This window comes from Protopterus annectens, chromosome 2.part2 (genome assembly GCF_019279795.1).
Source record: "Protopterus annectens isolate FY-2018-M chromosome 2.part2, PAN1.0, whole genome shotgun sequence".
Classification (NCBI taxonomy): Eukaryota; Metazoa; Chordata; order Ceratodontiformes; family Protopteridae; genus Protopterus; species Protopterus annectens.
Window position 1 is genome coordinate 596,986,183 of NC_056730.1, and position 14,793 is coordinate 597,000,975.

The window sequence follows — 14,793 nt, forward strand, 5'->3', positions numbered from 1 at the left end:
GCAAGATTTCGGTGGGCCATTCCATGGCTTCGCTATTTCCTCCACTGTGGTGCGAGAGTTACAGACCTTAGGGTTAGGGTGTGGGTTAAGGTAAGTGGATAGTTAGTAATGTATGTATGGTGTAGTGTAGGGTTGTGTTTTGTTAACTGTGTGTGTGTGTGTGTGTGTGTGTGTGTGTGTGTGTGTGTGTGTGTGTGTGTGTATTAATTAGTTTGTTTGTGTATAGATTTGTAGGGTATGTGTGCGATAGTTACGGACCTTAGGGTTAGGGTGCGGGTTAAGGTAAGTGGATAGTTAGTAATGTATGTGTGGTTTAGTGTGGGGTTGGGTTTTGTTAAATGTATGTGTGTGATTTATTTATTTTGGTGTGCTTGTGTTGGGTGTATGTTTTTCGGAACAGCAAATTTTTCCACTGGGAAAAAATTCGTTATTCTGAGCATTTGATGTTTTCAATATTCGAAATTCCAAGTTCAAACATATGGTGTTCGACATTTTGGAATTTCGAATATATGCTATAGACCCATTAAAAAGTACTCAAAGCTGGTGTATGTGATATGGTTGTCTTCAAGTCTTTGAGAAGTATATCTGTTGATGCTACCATGTGTTAAATGGGGTTTAACGTGTTGCTACAAACATGTCTTACATACTGAGACATAAAACATAAGAGCCATGGAAAGCTGTATGTAGCCAAGAATGAAATGGACCACACACAAATGGGCTGGCTATGTGTCACTCAATTGAACTGAATTGGTCACTGGACACCATATCTGAGCATGCAATGTCTACTATGCTGGGAATTATAGACAAGGTTGAAATGGTGTTATATTTATAATTTAGAAAAAACTTACACAATGTGTAGTGAAATACAATGCAGTCATAATTTCTGAGTTTTGTACATTAATATGACTATAATTCAGATATATGCTCTAACAACAGAGGCAGAAGAGAAAGTAATTCATTAGTTTTATGAGCAATAGGCTGTTCAATGGCTAAATGAACACTCACCCCTACTTCTAGTTACATTAGGAGTTCCCCAAGGCTCCATCTTTGGGCCTCTACTTTTCTCACTCTTCACAAACAGACTCCACACCTCTACCCCCTAAAGCTACAGTCTCCTCCCTCCAAGCCCTCCAGACCATAACCCAAGAATCATTTCTAGCTGCCCAAATCTGGCTCACTAACACTCAACTTATCCTAAATCCAGACAAAATCAAGCTCCTTCTCTTTTACCCAACATGAATTCCCCCACCAAGCTTATCATTCCATATCACATCCAAAAATAAAATCGCTATCACACCAGTATCCCACACCAAACTTCTTGGTGTCAAAATTTACAACAACTTAAAATTTGATATTCACATCTCTCAAACCATCAAAAAAGTACACAAGAAATTAGTTGCCCTCTGCAGAAATAAACAATTCCTGACCATAAACACAAAGCCTACTATTACTTGTATGCACCTCTTAGCAGCTCTCCTATATGCCTCCCCCATCCTAACCAACCTTAAAAAAAACAGATCTGGCTAAATTAGAGTCTTGTTATAATAAAACTTCCAGGTTTGCCACAGATTCCCCATCCAAGACACATCATTGCACATCTCTAAAACAACTAAACTGGCTAGAATTATCCCAACTGCTACTCTTTAATCAGCTAACCTTTGCCCATAAAATCCTGTATCAGCCAGACAAAACCCCTGCCCTCCAAAATCTAATACAACCATATACCAACAATCAGTCTCTTCGCTCCAGCAAAAAAATGCTTCTTAACATCTCAAAAGCAAACAACTCAGCTGGGGACTCACTCTTCTCAAACTTCATTCCCAAAATATGGAACAAACTACCAGCCCCAATAACCTCCAACTGCTCTCTAGTTCAATTCAAAAAAACTTCTAAAATCACACTTAATTGAAACTTGGCTCTGCTCATGCTCCTGTCCTGGCTAGTTCTTGTACCCACAGAATCTAAGAAGGGTACACCATAAATGTCCTACTGCTGTCTGCAAATGGAATCTATGCTGTATTTGACTTTGGTACAGACCTGTTTTTGTCCTAAAGGTGGGCTTAAACAGAGAAAAATGTTTACCTGTATTATCTAGAATATGTGCATATTGTATTTCACCTTTGATTTTTATTCAGCTTTATTGATGCATCATATTTGTTAGCATCTTCCATAGCTTTTCCAACTATTCATATTATCGTTGATTATATTATTTGCACTTTGCCCTTTCTATTATGTTTTAAGATACCAATTGTACTTTTGTCAACTATTGTATTTTTTCTTCTTTCACTGTAATTTTTCACTTTGTACACTTTCTCAGAGCCTTTCTCCCTCGGCCACTGCTGAAAAAAGTGCTGTGTCCAGTCAGACTTTCCCGGTAAATCTAAAATAAATAAATAAATAAGTACATGCCAAGAAGCAAACAGGATGTACTGATACTTATTGATGATTGGAAAGTAAAATCTGGGAACAAAAAGGGGATGCAGATAGGACCATGCACAATTAGAATAAACTAAAAGTAGTGTGTCGCCCTGCTGGATGATGTAAGTAATTTAAAAACAGCATAGTAGTACTCTGTGCTGTATTACTGTGTATGATTCCTGTCTTGCAAAACTTTAGAACACTCCTTCTTCAGTGAGCAGTTTATTTGGACTGTGTGATTATAGTCATACCTCACGGTGCCTTGATATGATGACTGCTGGCTCCCTGACAGATTACCTGGGACATTGCTTGGCCCAAGATTCATTTGAAAGACTGGCTAGTGTTATACAACAAGTGACAGATGATGCATTAACAGCCAAATATATCACTAGCCACAAGGACAAAACCTTAGAGTATCACAGGAAGGAGGCACAGGGAGTGTTATGTCCCTAGAAACTCTTAGAAGGAGGCAAGGGGAGTATTTATGTTTCTAAGAACTCTTAGAGTATCACAGGAAAAAGGCACAGGGAGTATTTATGTCCCTAAAAACCCTTAGTGTATCACAGGAAGGAGGCACAGGGAGTGTTTATGTTGCTAAGAACAACTCTTAGAGTATCACAGGAAGGAGGCACAGGGAGTATTTATGTCCCTAAAAATTCTTAGTGTATCACAGGAAGGAGGCACTGAGAGTAATTATGCCCCCCAAAACTCAGAGTATCACGGAAGTAGGCAGTGGGAGTGTTTATATCCCTAAAAACTCTTAAGAGTCTCACTGGAAGGAGGCACAGGGAGTAGTTATGTCCCTAGGCACAGGGAGTATTTATCTCCCTAAAAACTCTTAAGTGTATCACAGGAAGGTGGGACTGAGAGTAATTATGTTCCTAAAAACTCAGAGCATCACAGGAAGGAGGCACTGGGAGTATTTATGTCCCTAAAAAAGAGGCACAGAGAGTATTTATGTCCCTAAAAACCCTTGCACACTTACACAACTCAGTGGTAAATATCATCTTTGAGAGGCTTCAGAGTGAATGGCATTTGATGGACTTCATCATCATACAGCAAAGGAGGTAAGCAGTTTTCTTTTCTTTTTTTTAAATTTTTTCCCAATAGTAGACACAATTTTTCATTGCAGCTGCCACTGTAAGCTGCTGTTCCCAAATTTCCAGAGGATAACAAACGTGAACTTATTGATAAAGATCACTGTAGACTTGCAGATGTGAAGGAACAGTATAATAAACATGTGAGCTGGAATAGTCAGGCTGTCTGTGGAAACATAATAGGATTTTGTGGCTTATGCCATGTAATGTTTGATACCTAAATGCCTCTTAAAAATTAGTGGTTTGAATGGATCTACTTTACTTAATTTAGTTTGTTTTGCTTACTAGGGTAGTGCACTGATCACAGATGAACTAGAGTTCAGTGTAATTTAATTTAATAGAATTATAAGGGAACAAATGTATGAACTTTTTTTTACAGGAGATTAAAAAACGCAGAGGTTTAGAAGGGACTGAGGGGAACCGGCTTGGGTGGGTGGAGGTGGGTTTGGCCAAATATTCAAGGAGGAGGAGGTTTGCAATGCTCATTTTTGGTTAATCAACAGGTTAAAGAAGACAATAATAATCTTAATGGTAGATGGATTGTGGTTAAGATAAGGGCAGGTGGCATTAACCGTCAGTAATTATTAATGCTATAGTTGTTTTATGGGGCAGTACTACCAGTGTTGTTTGCAGGTGATTTTAATGGCCCTACACTTGAACCGACAGTGCATGCCCAAATGCACTGAACTGCTAAAAGAAAGTGGGCAGGACTTGATGCTGGGAGATGTCCGGAGGGTGCTGCACCCTAAGTAGTGTGACTATTCATAATCTTCTCCAATGACTAAGACTAAACATAGTCTGCACTACTTTTTTGTCCGAAGATTTTTACTCAGAACTGCAACTGCTGCCACTATGAACCCTTCTGTTTTACCAAACCATAGCACTCTCACAGTAGATACTAAAACAGGATTTCTGTTTCTATGTCTAACAATGGAAATGACATCCCCTAGTTTTTATATGAATTGATGAATGTGAGTTTCTGTGGACAGCAGTAAGCAGTTATTAGGCTGAATTATCTGCTTATGGTTATAAGGTGCTAAATAAATGGGATGAGTTTAAAATATTTCTTAAAAAGTGTCCCTACATGCTGTAAGATTGGCATTATCATCAGCATCATGCCCTTTTTCCCTTCTGTATATGGAGACAGGGAGTTTTATCAATGGTGGCCATCACCTATAGACAATGGCCACACCACCACATGGCTAGACCTGCCACAAATGTTATAAGATCCCATTTTTATAATACAAAAACATAGGGAGTCAGTTAAATATTCTGTTACAGTTGTGTGTTCATATCAAATGCATTAACAGGGAGTATCTATGGCATATTAAGCACGTAAAGCAAGAAATAAATAAGGGACTGCAGTTTAGTGTATATTATGACCATCTGGAAAGAATTAGGGCACTTTATGTGGGCTTATAATAATAATCCCTCAACCAAGTTGTGGGCGACTGGTTTAAAGGAAGGGAAAATGGATGCAGCCATTTCAGGTATTAGAGATGTAAATGGTGACATTTTTCACCACCCAATTGGCATTCCTGAGGTATAGTTTAAGTATTACTGGGATTTATATTAACAAAAAAAAAAAAAAACTCTGCAACTACAGAATTTTTTTAGGATGTGTGCCTGTCACAAATTATTCCATGTCAATGCCAGACATTAAGTGCACCTATCTGGGTTTGGGAAGTAGTGGAAACCAATTGCAAGCTACCATTAAGCAAAGCTTCAGGGCAATATTTCATCCCAATTAACCTCTGTAAGATGATTTGGAAGGACTTGTCGGGACTGGTGTTATTAATGTTTATGGGAGCTACACATACATTAATATTGTCCTCTTCTAATAGATCTGTGGCAGTTCTGCTGTTTTCAAAACCAACCATATAAAGATAACAAGCCTGAAAATAATGAGCCAATTTATCATTATTTTTTTTTTGTAAAATGAGTCCAAAACATGAGCTAAAGTTTTGGAGGCAAGAACAGAGCTGTTTTTACTAAAATAAACATTTCCATACCAGCAGAGTTTTGTTCATGGCATAAGGTTGGGGTGGGGGCTGAGATGAAAAGGCTCTGGCATAATATGCTTGTATTTTGCAAGAAGACTCAGTACTGATTGCATTCCTTTGTCTAGACCTAAAGAAAGTCCTTGAGTCTATTTCTTGGTGTTTTTGTGGGCATCACTGCGGAGGTCTGTAATCCCAGTGGAATTTATAAGCCACTGTCAGTCATCACATCCTCAGCTTGGGACACATATGGTATCAAATGGAGTGTGTTCTAATTCCTTTGAGTTGGAAAGAGGATTATGCCCCCTTTCACACTTTTAATTGTATTTACCATGGAGATAATTGTATGTTACTTTAGAAAAAGAGTATAGAAGATAGGACTGCAGGTATCATCAAAGTGCTATGTCAGTTCTACTTGGTCTCTGAATGATGTCATATGGATACATCTCCCACAATGCCTTATGGCTAAGGCTTTATCTGAATAAAGGGTAGTCTGTCTGCTGAATATGATAATGTCTTGGATAGGCCTGAGTCATACTGCATCCTCATAGGCAGACGAATTTCATGTAGGGGCAAAGTTATTATAATGCAAGTAGAACATGTGGTTGTCATGAATTCATAATAATATACTAAGGAATAACACATAATATCTCCAGAGTTCAAAGCAAATTTTTGTTGCTCTTTTTAGCCAAGGTTAGAGGATTCAGAATGGTGTGCCTGCTCCAACTCTTAGTTTGAGTGAGGTGTCTTCCCCAGTGTGCTGTCTTCCAACTTTTTAAGATACAGGCTTATTCTACATATTGAGAAGAAAACATTATTAACTCCATAAGTGGGAGTTACTTTGTAAGATGTTCTACTACATGCATACGTGGTGTTGATGGAACTGAGCCTGTATACTAAGGGTCAGTATCATCCTAACTGGTCTATCCCTGAATTGTATGCTTTATATTATCAGGGAACAACATGTACAGTGTGCACTACAGGAAGAGTTTGGGATCCTGAAGATCTTGAGCAGAAAGCTTGGAATTTTTTTGCCAGTAATAATAACCCTTCTATCTGGGACAGAATTTGATTGTTTGATGCATATAAGATTGGGAATATTCCCCTTCTCTGGAAAGATTTGGTTGCAGTGTGGTGAAGGAAATTTGACTGGTTTCAACTGATTCAATCAGATATATGCACCTTTCTGTCATTCCAGGAGTATAAGGGTAATGGGAAATAATAAGATTTTATTCTGTTAATATTTGCAGCTTAATGCTTTATCATAAAATTGTGTATAGAACCATCCCTCTTATGTGAGGAGGTCATATACTGGCTGCTATTTAATGAAACAATGAGCAGTTTCCACAGTACATGTTTATCTCTCTCTCTCTCTCTCTATATATATATATATATATATATATATGTATATGGGTTCACTACGTAATTTTGAAATATCACAATCTCGAGATTCATAAACTCGAGGCCAGAATCTCAAGGTTGTGAAATCCCGAAACTAAGTAGTGAACAAAAAAAAAAAAAGAAAACATGTAAAACCATGTTTTTGCAGGGGGGCAAGCCCCCCTGCATCCTCCGCACCCACTGCAACTTAAATATACTAACTCTGAGATTGTGCTACAGTGTAGTGTGATCCAGGAGGTGTGGGGGGTGCAGGGGGCTTTCCCTCCTGCAAAAACATAGTTTTACATGTTATCTTTTTTTTTAGTTCACTACTTAGTTTTGAGATTTCACAACCTCGAGATTCTGGACTTGATTTTATGAATCTCGAGATTGTGGCATTTTCGAAATTAATATACATATATATATATATATATATATATATATATATATATATATATATATATATATATATATATATATACATATACAAAGACATGCTGTAGGTGGATTGGACACTCTAAATTGGCCCTAGGTGTGAGTGCGTGTGTGTGTGCCTTCTGTGGAAGGTTGGACGCCAGGCTGGCAACTCGGCAACATAAAACTCTACTGCCAGTCATGAGTGGACAGGTGATCTGCTGTGGCAAGCCCTAACCGGGAAAAGCCGAAAGCAGAAGAAAAAGATATATATATATATATATATATATATATATATATATATATATATATATATATATATATATATATGTACACACACACACACACACACACACACACACACACACACACACACACACACTCACAAGCACACACGAGTGCATGCACACACAAACACACACACACACACACACACACACACACACACACACACACACACACACACACACGCACACACACATATATACACATTAGTATTTGAATGCAAAAGTTGATAAATGAAGTTTACAGCTGTGGCAAGAATGGATCTACCTTTTGGGATATTCTTTTAATCAGGAAGAATAAGAAGATGCAGACAGAGAATTGGACCATTTTAGATCCGTCCTTATGCTCATTTGTATGGCATCTAATTCATTTCATGGATGGTATAGACCCCCTCCCATTAGTGGATATAGAGAAATAAGACAGTGAGCTCCCTTCTAGACCAGCAGTGTGTCAGATGTTGATTACATGTATATATTATAGCATTGGCCCAGGAGTCAAAGATTTTGGAACCATGTTATAGAGGCCATCAAGTGGGCTATGCATGCCAATTGTCTCTCTGTTGGGCAACCAGAATTCTGGCTTTTTCAGGTGAATAGGGATTGGTCTCAAGAAAGTTGTGTGCTTAAAAGGATTATTGCAATGGTTTGAGCTATATTATTTAGATTTTGGAAATGTGGCCTGGAAGTTGAAGGAGCTCACTTTGCAATATATGATGATAGGCTATGCTATTATTTTAGGAAGCACAGACTAGTAAATAACTTTAGAGAGTTTGGAATATATTATCAAGGATGACTAAGCATTGATCTTTTTTATCTTTTGTCTCTCCCTGTTTTTATTTTAGTGGAAAACTTCAATAGCATCAATAAAAACAAAGTCTAAGGCCAATGTTGTATAGCTGACCAGCTGCCAATATTCAAATTCAAGTTAAAGTTGAAGATGAATTTACCCCTAAAATGAAACACTCTCAGCAAACTTGAATTGCTGCATTAGTTGGAAATGACTGATTACCAGAGGATTTTGTGGAAGATATAAAAAAGCTGAATTTCAATAAAGAAAGAAAGAAAAAGGCACCTGCAAGAAGTAAAAAAAAAAAAAAAATAATTGTCAAAACACCTTACTACAGACACACAATTTCTCTGATTCCACATACTATCAAGATTCTTTCCAAAATTATTAAGTAAAGATTATAACCACACCTGGAACAATTTAATTTATCCTTTGTTGAATGGGTTAGTCCCATTAGGCTAGTGACTTCTTTTCAGGGGAGATCTGAGGTGGTATTTATTCTACTACTATTGACAGTGCATTGGGGAACTTCCCCAACTCTTTTTGATAGGTACCATGAAATAATTTTCATCTGCTGGAGCTACGACCAACTCAAGCAGGAGGGACTTCAGTTTAATGTCTCATACGAAGGATAACACAATCTGCCGTGCAGCCAGAAATCGATCTACCAAGTGTGGGAGTAGAACCCACAGCCTTCTGCACCAAAGATGTACCACTGACACATGCAGTACTAATACAAGAGTTGTCAGAAGTGCAAATATGATCCAGAAGTCAGCAAGGAACCTGAGACATAATTGTGGGTATGAAACAGATCACTGAAAAGGCAAAACAAACATGTATCTAAAAGATTATCTGCATGTGTTTTACTGATTGCAGCAAGGCCATTGTCTGTGTTAACTTAAAAAAAAAATCTCTTGACCATACTGAGAGGCATCGATATTTCAGAGTACCTGATTCTCATGCACCATCTTTATATCAGTCAAGAAGCAACATTTACAACTGAAAAAGGAGAAACAGAATGGCTTACACCTGGTAAAGGTATATGACAGTCCTGTATACTTTCGCCACATCTATTTAATGTATATACAGAACAAATCATGAGAGAAGCAGGACTGTATGGAGAAAATTGAGGTGTGAAAATTGGAGGAATAATTATAAACAAACTTTGTTGTGTTTATGATACCACATTATTGTCTAAAGGCAAAGATAACCTGAAATAAATGCTTGTCATGATTAAACAACATTGTCTAAAATGGAGTTGCGCTTTAACATGAAGAAGAGAAAGATCCTGTCAGCTGGTAAATCAATACATTTATTTTAGCTGGAGAATAAAAAGAATCACTGCACTGCTTCAGTCTGATGGATCAATAATTAATAAATCTATAAACAGCAGTCAAGAAATCTGATTATGAGTTACACTGGGAAGGATGGTCATGAAGAATCTACATAAGATCTTCCAAAACAGAGATGTTTCTTTGCACATGAAAGAGAAGGAATGTGATAGGAAGAAAACTGATGCCTCTGAACTTTGTTGGTACTGATGAATACTGTATATCCCATAGACTGCCTAAAAACAAATCAGTCAGTACTCAAAGAAATAAAGCATAAGTATTCCCCGTAAGCTCAGATGTTAGGACTTAGACCTTCATAATTCAGATAGAACATGCAAAGAGAAAGAACGTAATGAAAAACAACATTCCATTTGGCAAAGATGGAAGGCCACTAAAAAAAAAAAAAGAAAAAAAAAAACTGAGATGGATTCTTACAATAACTACACCAATGGATAACCCTGCTGTCACCTAACTGAAGACAGAACACAGTTCTGGAAGACTATCCATAGAGTCACCATGTGATAATGACTAGATGGCATATAATAGCAACAGAACCAGTAGGTAACAGTTAAAGCATTTACTCATAAGTAAGGATAAACTGATAGGTGCATAATTAGACAAACTGTTTAAATATCCTGCCTATGCATCACTATTACTTTGTCTTGCTTTCAGAAAGAGAGGCAGACCTGGACTCAAGTGGTGCTGAAACAAGTAGATGAGATTAGTGTATATAAAGCTCTGACAACTACCACATATAGTATTTGGTCGTTAACTTAATCAGCCTTAATCTGACAAATGGATACATTCAATGGAAAGGATGAGGCAAGAGTCAGAGTTCAACAGATGTGTGTGGCCTGTCCAAACCTGAATTGGTGAAATATTAAAGATAATTGTTAAATATCTCCACTAGTGTTATATCAGCTGATATCTTATTAACAAATATCCCCCCGATTATTCTTCTTACATTCAGGAAATTAATTATGCGGCAGATGTTAGATGTGGCATACATTACTTATTACATTGCTGGAAAAAAACACTTACTCCAAGAAAGCACATCACACTGACTATTCAGGAAATTTCCTGACTGAGTAAAATCCAGCTACACTCAACCTTACTCTATTCAGCTTTGCTGTGCTCTCCACTGTATACCATTCCCACTCAGCTTCACATGATTTTATTAAAAAAAAAATAACCATCCCACTATTCTACAATTACCAATTCACAAAACTAAAAAAAAAATAAATAAATAAGAACATTAATCAACACTTCCACCAGCCATACCTAATTAACAAATAGAATTAACACACACATTCAGATTACAAATAAAACAACATTAAAAAAAATTGAGAAACTGATCCATTTCTGTAGCCTAGAGCTAGAAAGTTCGGTGTACAATGAATGCTACCCAAATTCATCTAGCAGATTCTGTGCCTGTAAGAGATGGTGAGAAGGATGCAATGGGAGTGAGCAGGTGTTGCCAGTACACTCATCCTGGGAGGGGGGATGTGGATCTGGCTTTCCACTTACGTAACACTTAGCAGGAACATTAGATGTTGCAGCCACATGGAGTACAAGCCTGGGAGCATGCACTGCTTGCATGTATGCTGATAGAGTGTGTGGATGCGCACTCCCTTTCAATGGCAGCATTAGAGCAGATTTCAATGGCCTGCAGTAAGGGAGGGAAGGGTGCTCCAACAAGAGGAGGGGCGTGGCTGCCTCACCAGACTTGTAAGATAGACTGCTCCCATCAAAGTTGTGTCTCACTATGTGTGGAATGAATAGGCTAATAAGGCATCATGGATATGAGCTAATGAGCTATAGTGCCCTCACTTAGAGTGTGTGGAGGTGTCTGGCTGTCATCTCACACAACTGGAACAAATGGGTCAATTGGGTTAACATAATAAAGCCATCGGGCATATTAAATGTAGAAGAAAAAAATTAACATGAAAATGTAAATCACACTCTAGAGCCTGCAGACACTTCAAGTGGCTTTTTTACTATCTGCTCCTAAAAGACTATAGATATAGCACAAGTCATAATTTCATTACAAATGTTCCTATACCATTCTTACAGACCTTAGAAACAGAAAATGCCTTTATTTATTATCCATCCTCAATATATTTCACTTAGACTGGGAGCAAATGCATACTTCATCTCCTCATCTGGTACCACTGTACTGCACTGTATGTCCTCATCTGGTACCACTGTGCTGTACTGTGGTACCACTGTACTGCACTGCCTCTCCACATCTGGTACCACTGTACTGCACTGTGGTACCGCTGTACTGCACTATCTCTCCTCATCTGGTACCACTGTACTGCATTGTCTCTCCTCATCTGTACCACTGTACTGCACTGTGGTACCACTGTACTGCACTATCTCTCTTCATCTGGTACCACTGTACTGCATTGTCTCTCCTCATCTGTACCACTGTACTGCACTGTGGTACCACTGTTCTGCACTATCTATCATTGTCTGGTACCACTGTGCTGCACTGTCTGACCTCATCTGGTACCACTGTGCTGCACTGTATGTCCTCATCTGGTACCACTGTACTATACTGTGGTACCACTGTACTGCACTGCCTCTCCACATCTGGTACCACTGTACTGCACTATGGTACCGCTGTACTGCACTATCTCTCCTCATCTGGTACCACTGTACTGCATTGTCTCTCCTCATCTGTACCACTGTACTGCACTGTGGTACCACTGTACTGCACTATCTCTCCTCATCTGGTACCACTCTACTGCATTGTCTCTCATCTGTACCACTGTACTGCACTGTGGTACCACTGTTCTGCACTAGCTATCATTGTCTGGTACCACTGTGCTGCACTGTCTGTCCTCATCTGGTACCACTGTACTGCACTGTCTGTCCTCATATGGTACCACTGTGCTGCACTGTCTCTCCTCATCTGCTACCACTGTACTGCACTGTCTGTCCTAATCTGGTACCACTGTACTGTACTGTGGTACCAGTATACTGCACTGTCTGTCCTCATCTGGTACCACTGTACTGCATTGCGGTATCACAGTGATGCACTGTCTCTGCTCATCAGGTACCAGTGTACTGCACTGTCTCTCTTCCCATTATTCTCTTAAACATTCTGATGACAATTATGTCAACCAGTCATTCAACAGTTTAATTGCCTCACATGGTAGCTAAGTTAGACTTGTGCCCTTACCAACAAGTACAGTTCTCTATCCCTACATTTATGTATTAAGGACTATGGAGGAAGCTGAGTCAAACTTACTCCTTTTCTCAACACTGTTAGACATTTAGTTGGTAGCACAATCACATTTGCTCCTTTTCAATAAAACACTGTCTTGCTATCCAAAGCAGTCCTAAAGACTCTGGGGCAGGAGGGTCAGCCATGTTATATCCTCCAGTAGTCTGAGTCTCAATTAAGTCAAACTTGCTGCAACATCTAAAAAGCAATATCTCTAGCCAATATCAACATAAAAAACTGCAGTAAGAAGGTTAACTTCACTCTTTCCTTCAACAATCAAATAGATATGGGGGAAGTTGAATGAAATGTGTGCCTTTCCCAACAAGTAAAGCTCTTATCTTTGTATCAGCACACATCCAAGGGTTTAAGGCAGCACAGTCAACAGTGAACCTTCCATAAACAGTCTAGAAATGTCACATGGCAGCTAAATCCTGCTTTCCCCTAACACCTAAAAGTAATATTTCTCCAGCAAACAACAACTTTAAGACTCTGGTGATAGCAGAGTCAACTTTTATTAGTAATAGACTGAGAGTGCAGGTGAGTAAATCTTGCTCCTTTCCAGCAACTGAAGCTCATACTGTGGTGGCTGAGGAGATAAACATGGTAACAAGCACTAACAAGTTTATACAGTCTAATAGTAACAGAGCCCTACAGTCTCCTTTCTCCAGTCATACCAGTTCAGCCACATTTTGGAAGATTAATAGTCTCTTCACTAATTCACAGATTCTGCTGACAGCTGAAGCTGTAAATATTCTGTGGTTCAGATCCTCTGTAATAACTGAATTAACCATGTGCAGATCAGCAGTATCTCTAAAACACTAATGACAAAGTACTTAATGTCTTTAACTCATTATTTTTTATAACTGACTTTGGTAGCAGGAGAGGCAGCCTGACATCTAACACAAAAAAGGTCTAATATCTTGGCTGCATAAGAATCAAATTTACTCCTTTTCCTTCAACTAGTATATAGATTATGATAAAAGTGGACTCTGCTTTTACTGACCATCTTTATAAGACAGCTAAGCCTACCCTTGCTGACCTCGTTTCAAATTCAAATTCACAGAATCTGCTTCTCACTCTACTCATCTTCTTTGATTCTAGTACTAAAATTGTACCTAATCCATCTTGTAACAAAAAGTCATGGTTGCACCCAAATTATTCATTTGACACTTGCCATCTCTGTATCAAAACAACTCTTAAACTGTACTCGTAATAACAGTCTGCATATTGAAAAGTGACCACACTTGCCTCATCTAACCAACTTCATTATACCCCTTTGTTTGTCTTTTCGGCTTTTCCTGGTTAGGGGTTGCCACAGCGGAACTCCAGTCCACTAATGATCAGCAGTCGATTTTTATTATGGTGCCGAGTTGCCAGCCCGACACCCAACCTTCAGCGAAGGCACACCTATTCACGCATGTCTTTTGGAGACCACTCGGCCGCGGGGAGGACATGCAGACTCCACACAGAAGGCACTCCAGCTGAGAATTGAACAGGAGAACCGCTTGCTGTGAGGCAACAACACTACTGCTGTACCACCGCGGCTACTCATTATACCCCTTTACAAGTTCAAATATATTATACACATACCCAAAAAGCAAGGGAATCAGAAACCAGTTATAACCAAATTCAGAATGGTAAAAACAGACAGCATCCCCACTTACAAAATCAAAATGCTAATTATGCTAATCCCCTTAACTTTAATCACTTTAATATATATGACTGCCAAATGCTGGATAACAATATCATCACAAAGGCTTCACCTAAATAATGTAGCTACAAAAACACAATACTGCCTCAGAAATGAGGCAGATACCATGCATAAAAAGGAAGTATCTAAATGCACTCTG

The 14,793-nt window shown here is 38.7% G+C and overlaps 2 protein-coding genes across 2 annotated transcripts in view; one reads left to right on the top strand and one right to left on the bottom strand.

Annotated features, from left to right (window-relative positions):
• LOC122795738 overlaps positions 1-12,810 on the top strand; it is a 77,927-nt gene extending 65,117 nt beyond the window's left edge. Inside the window, exon 2 of the mRNA XM_044064048.1 lies at positions 8,436-12,810. Within this exon, the coding sequence (XP_043919983.1) occupies positions 11,801-12,751 (951 nt within the window). The 5' untranslated portion in view covers positions 8,436-11,800 and the 3' untranslated portion in view covers positions 12,752-12,810. The remainder of the gene's footprint in view (positions 1-8,435) is intronic.
• LOC122795737 (dedicator of cytokinesis protein 1-like) overlaps positions 1-14,793 on the bottom strand; it is a 2,411,902-nt gene that overhangs the window by 1,522,895 nt on the left and 874,214 nt on the right. The window lies entirely within an intron of this gene.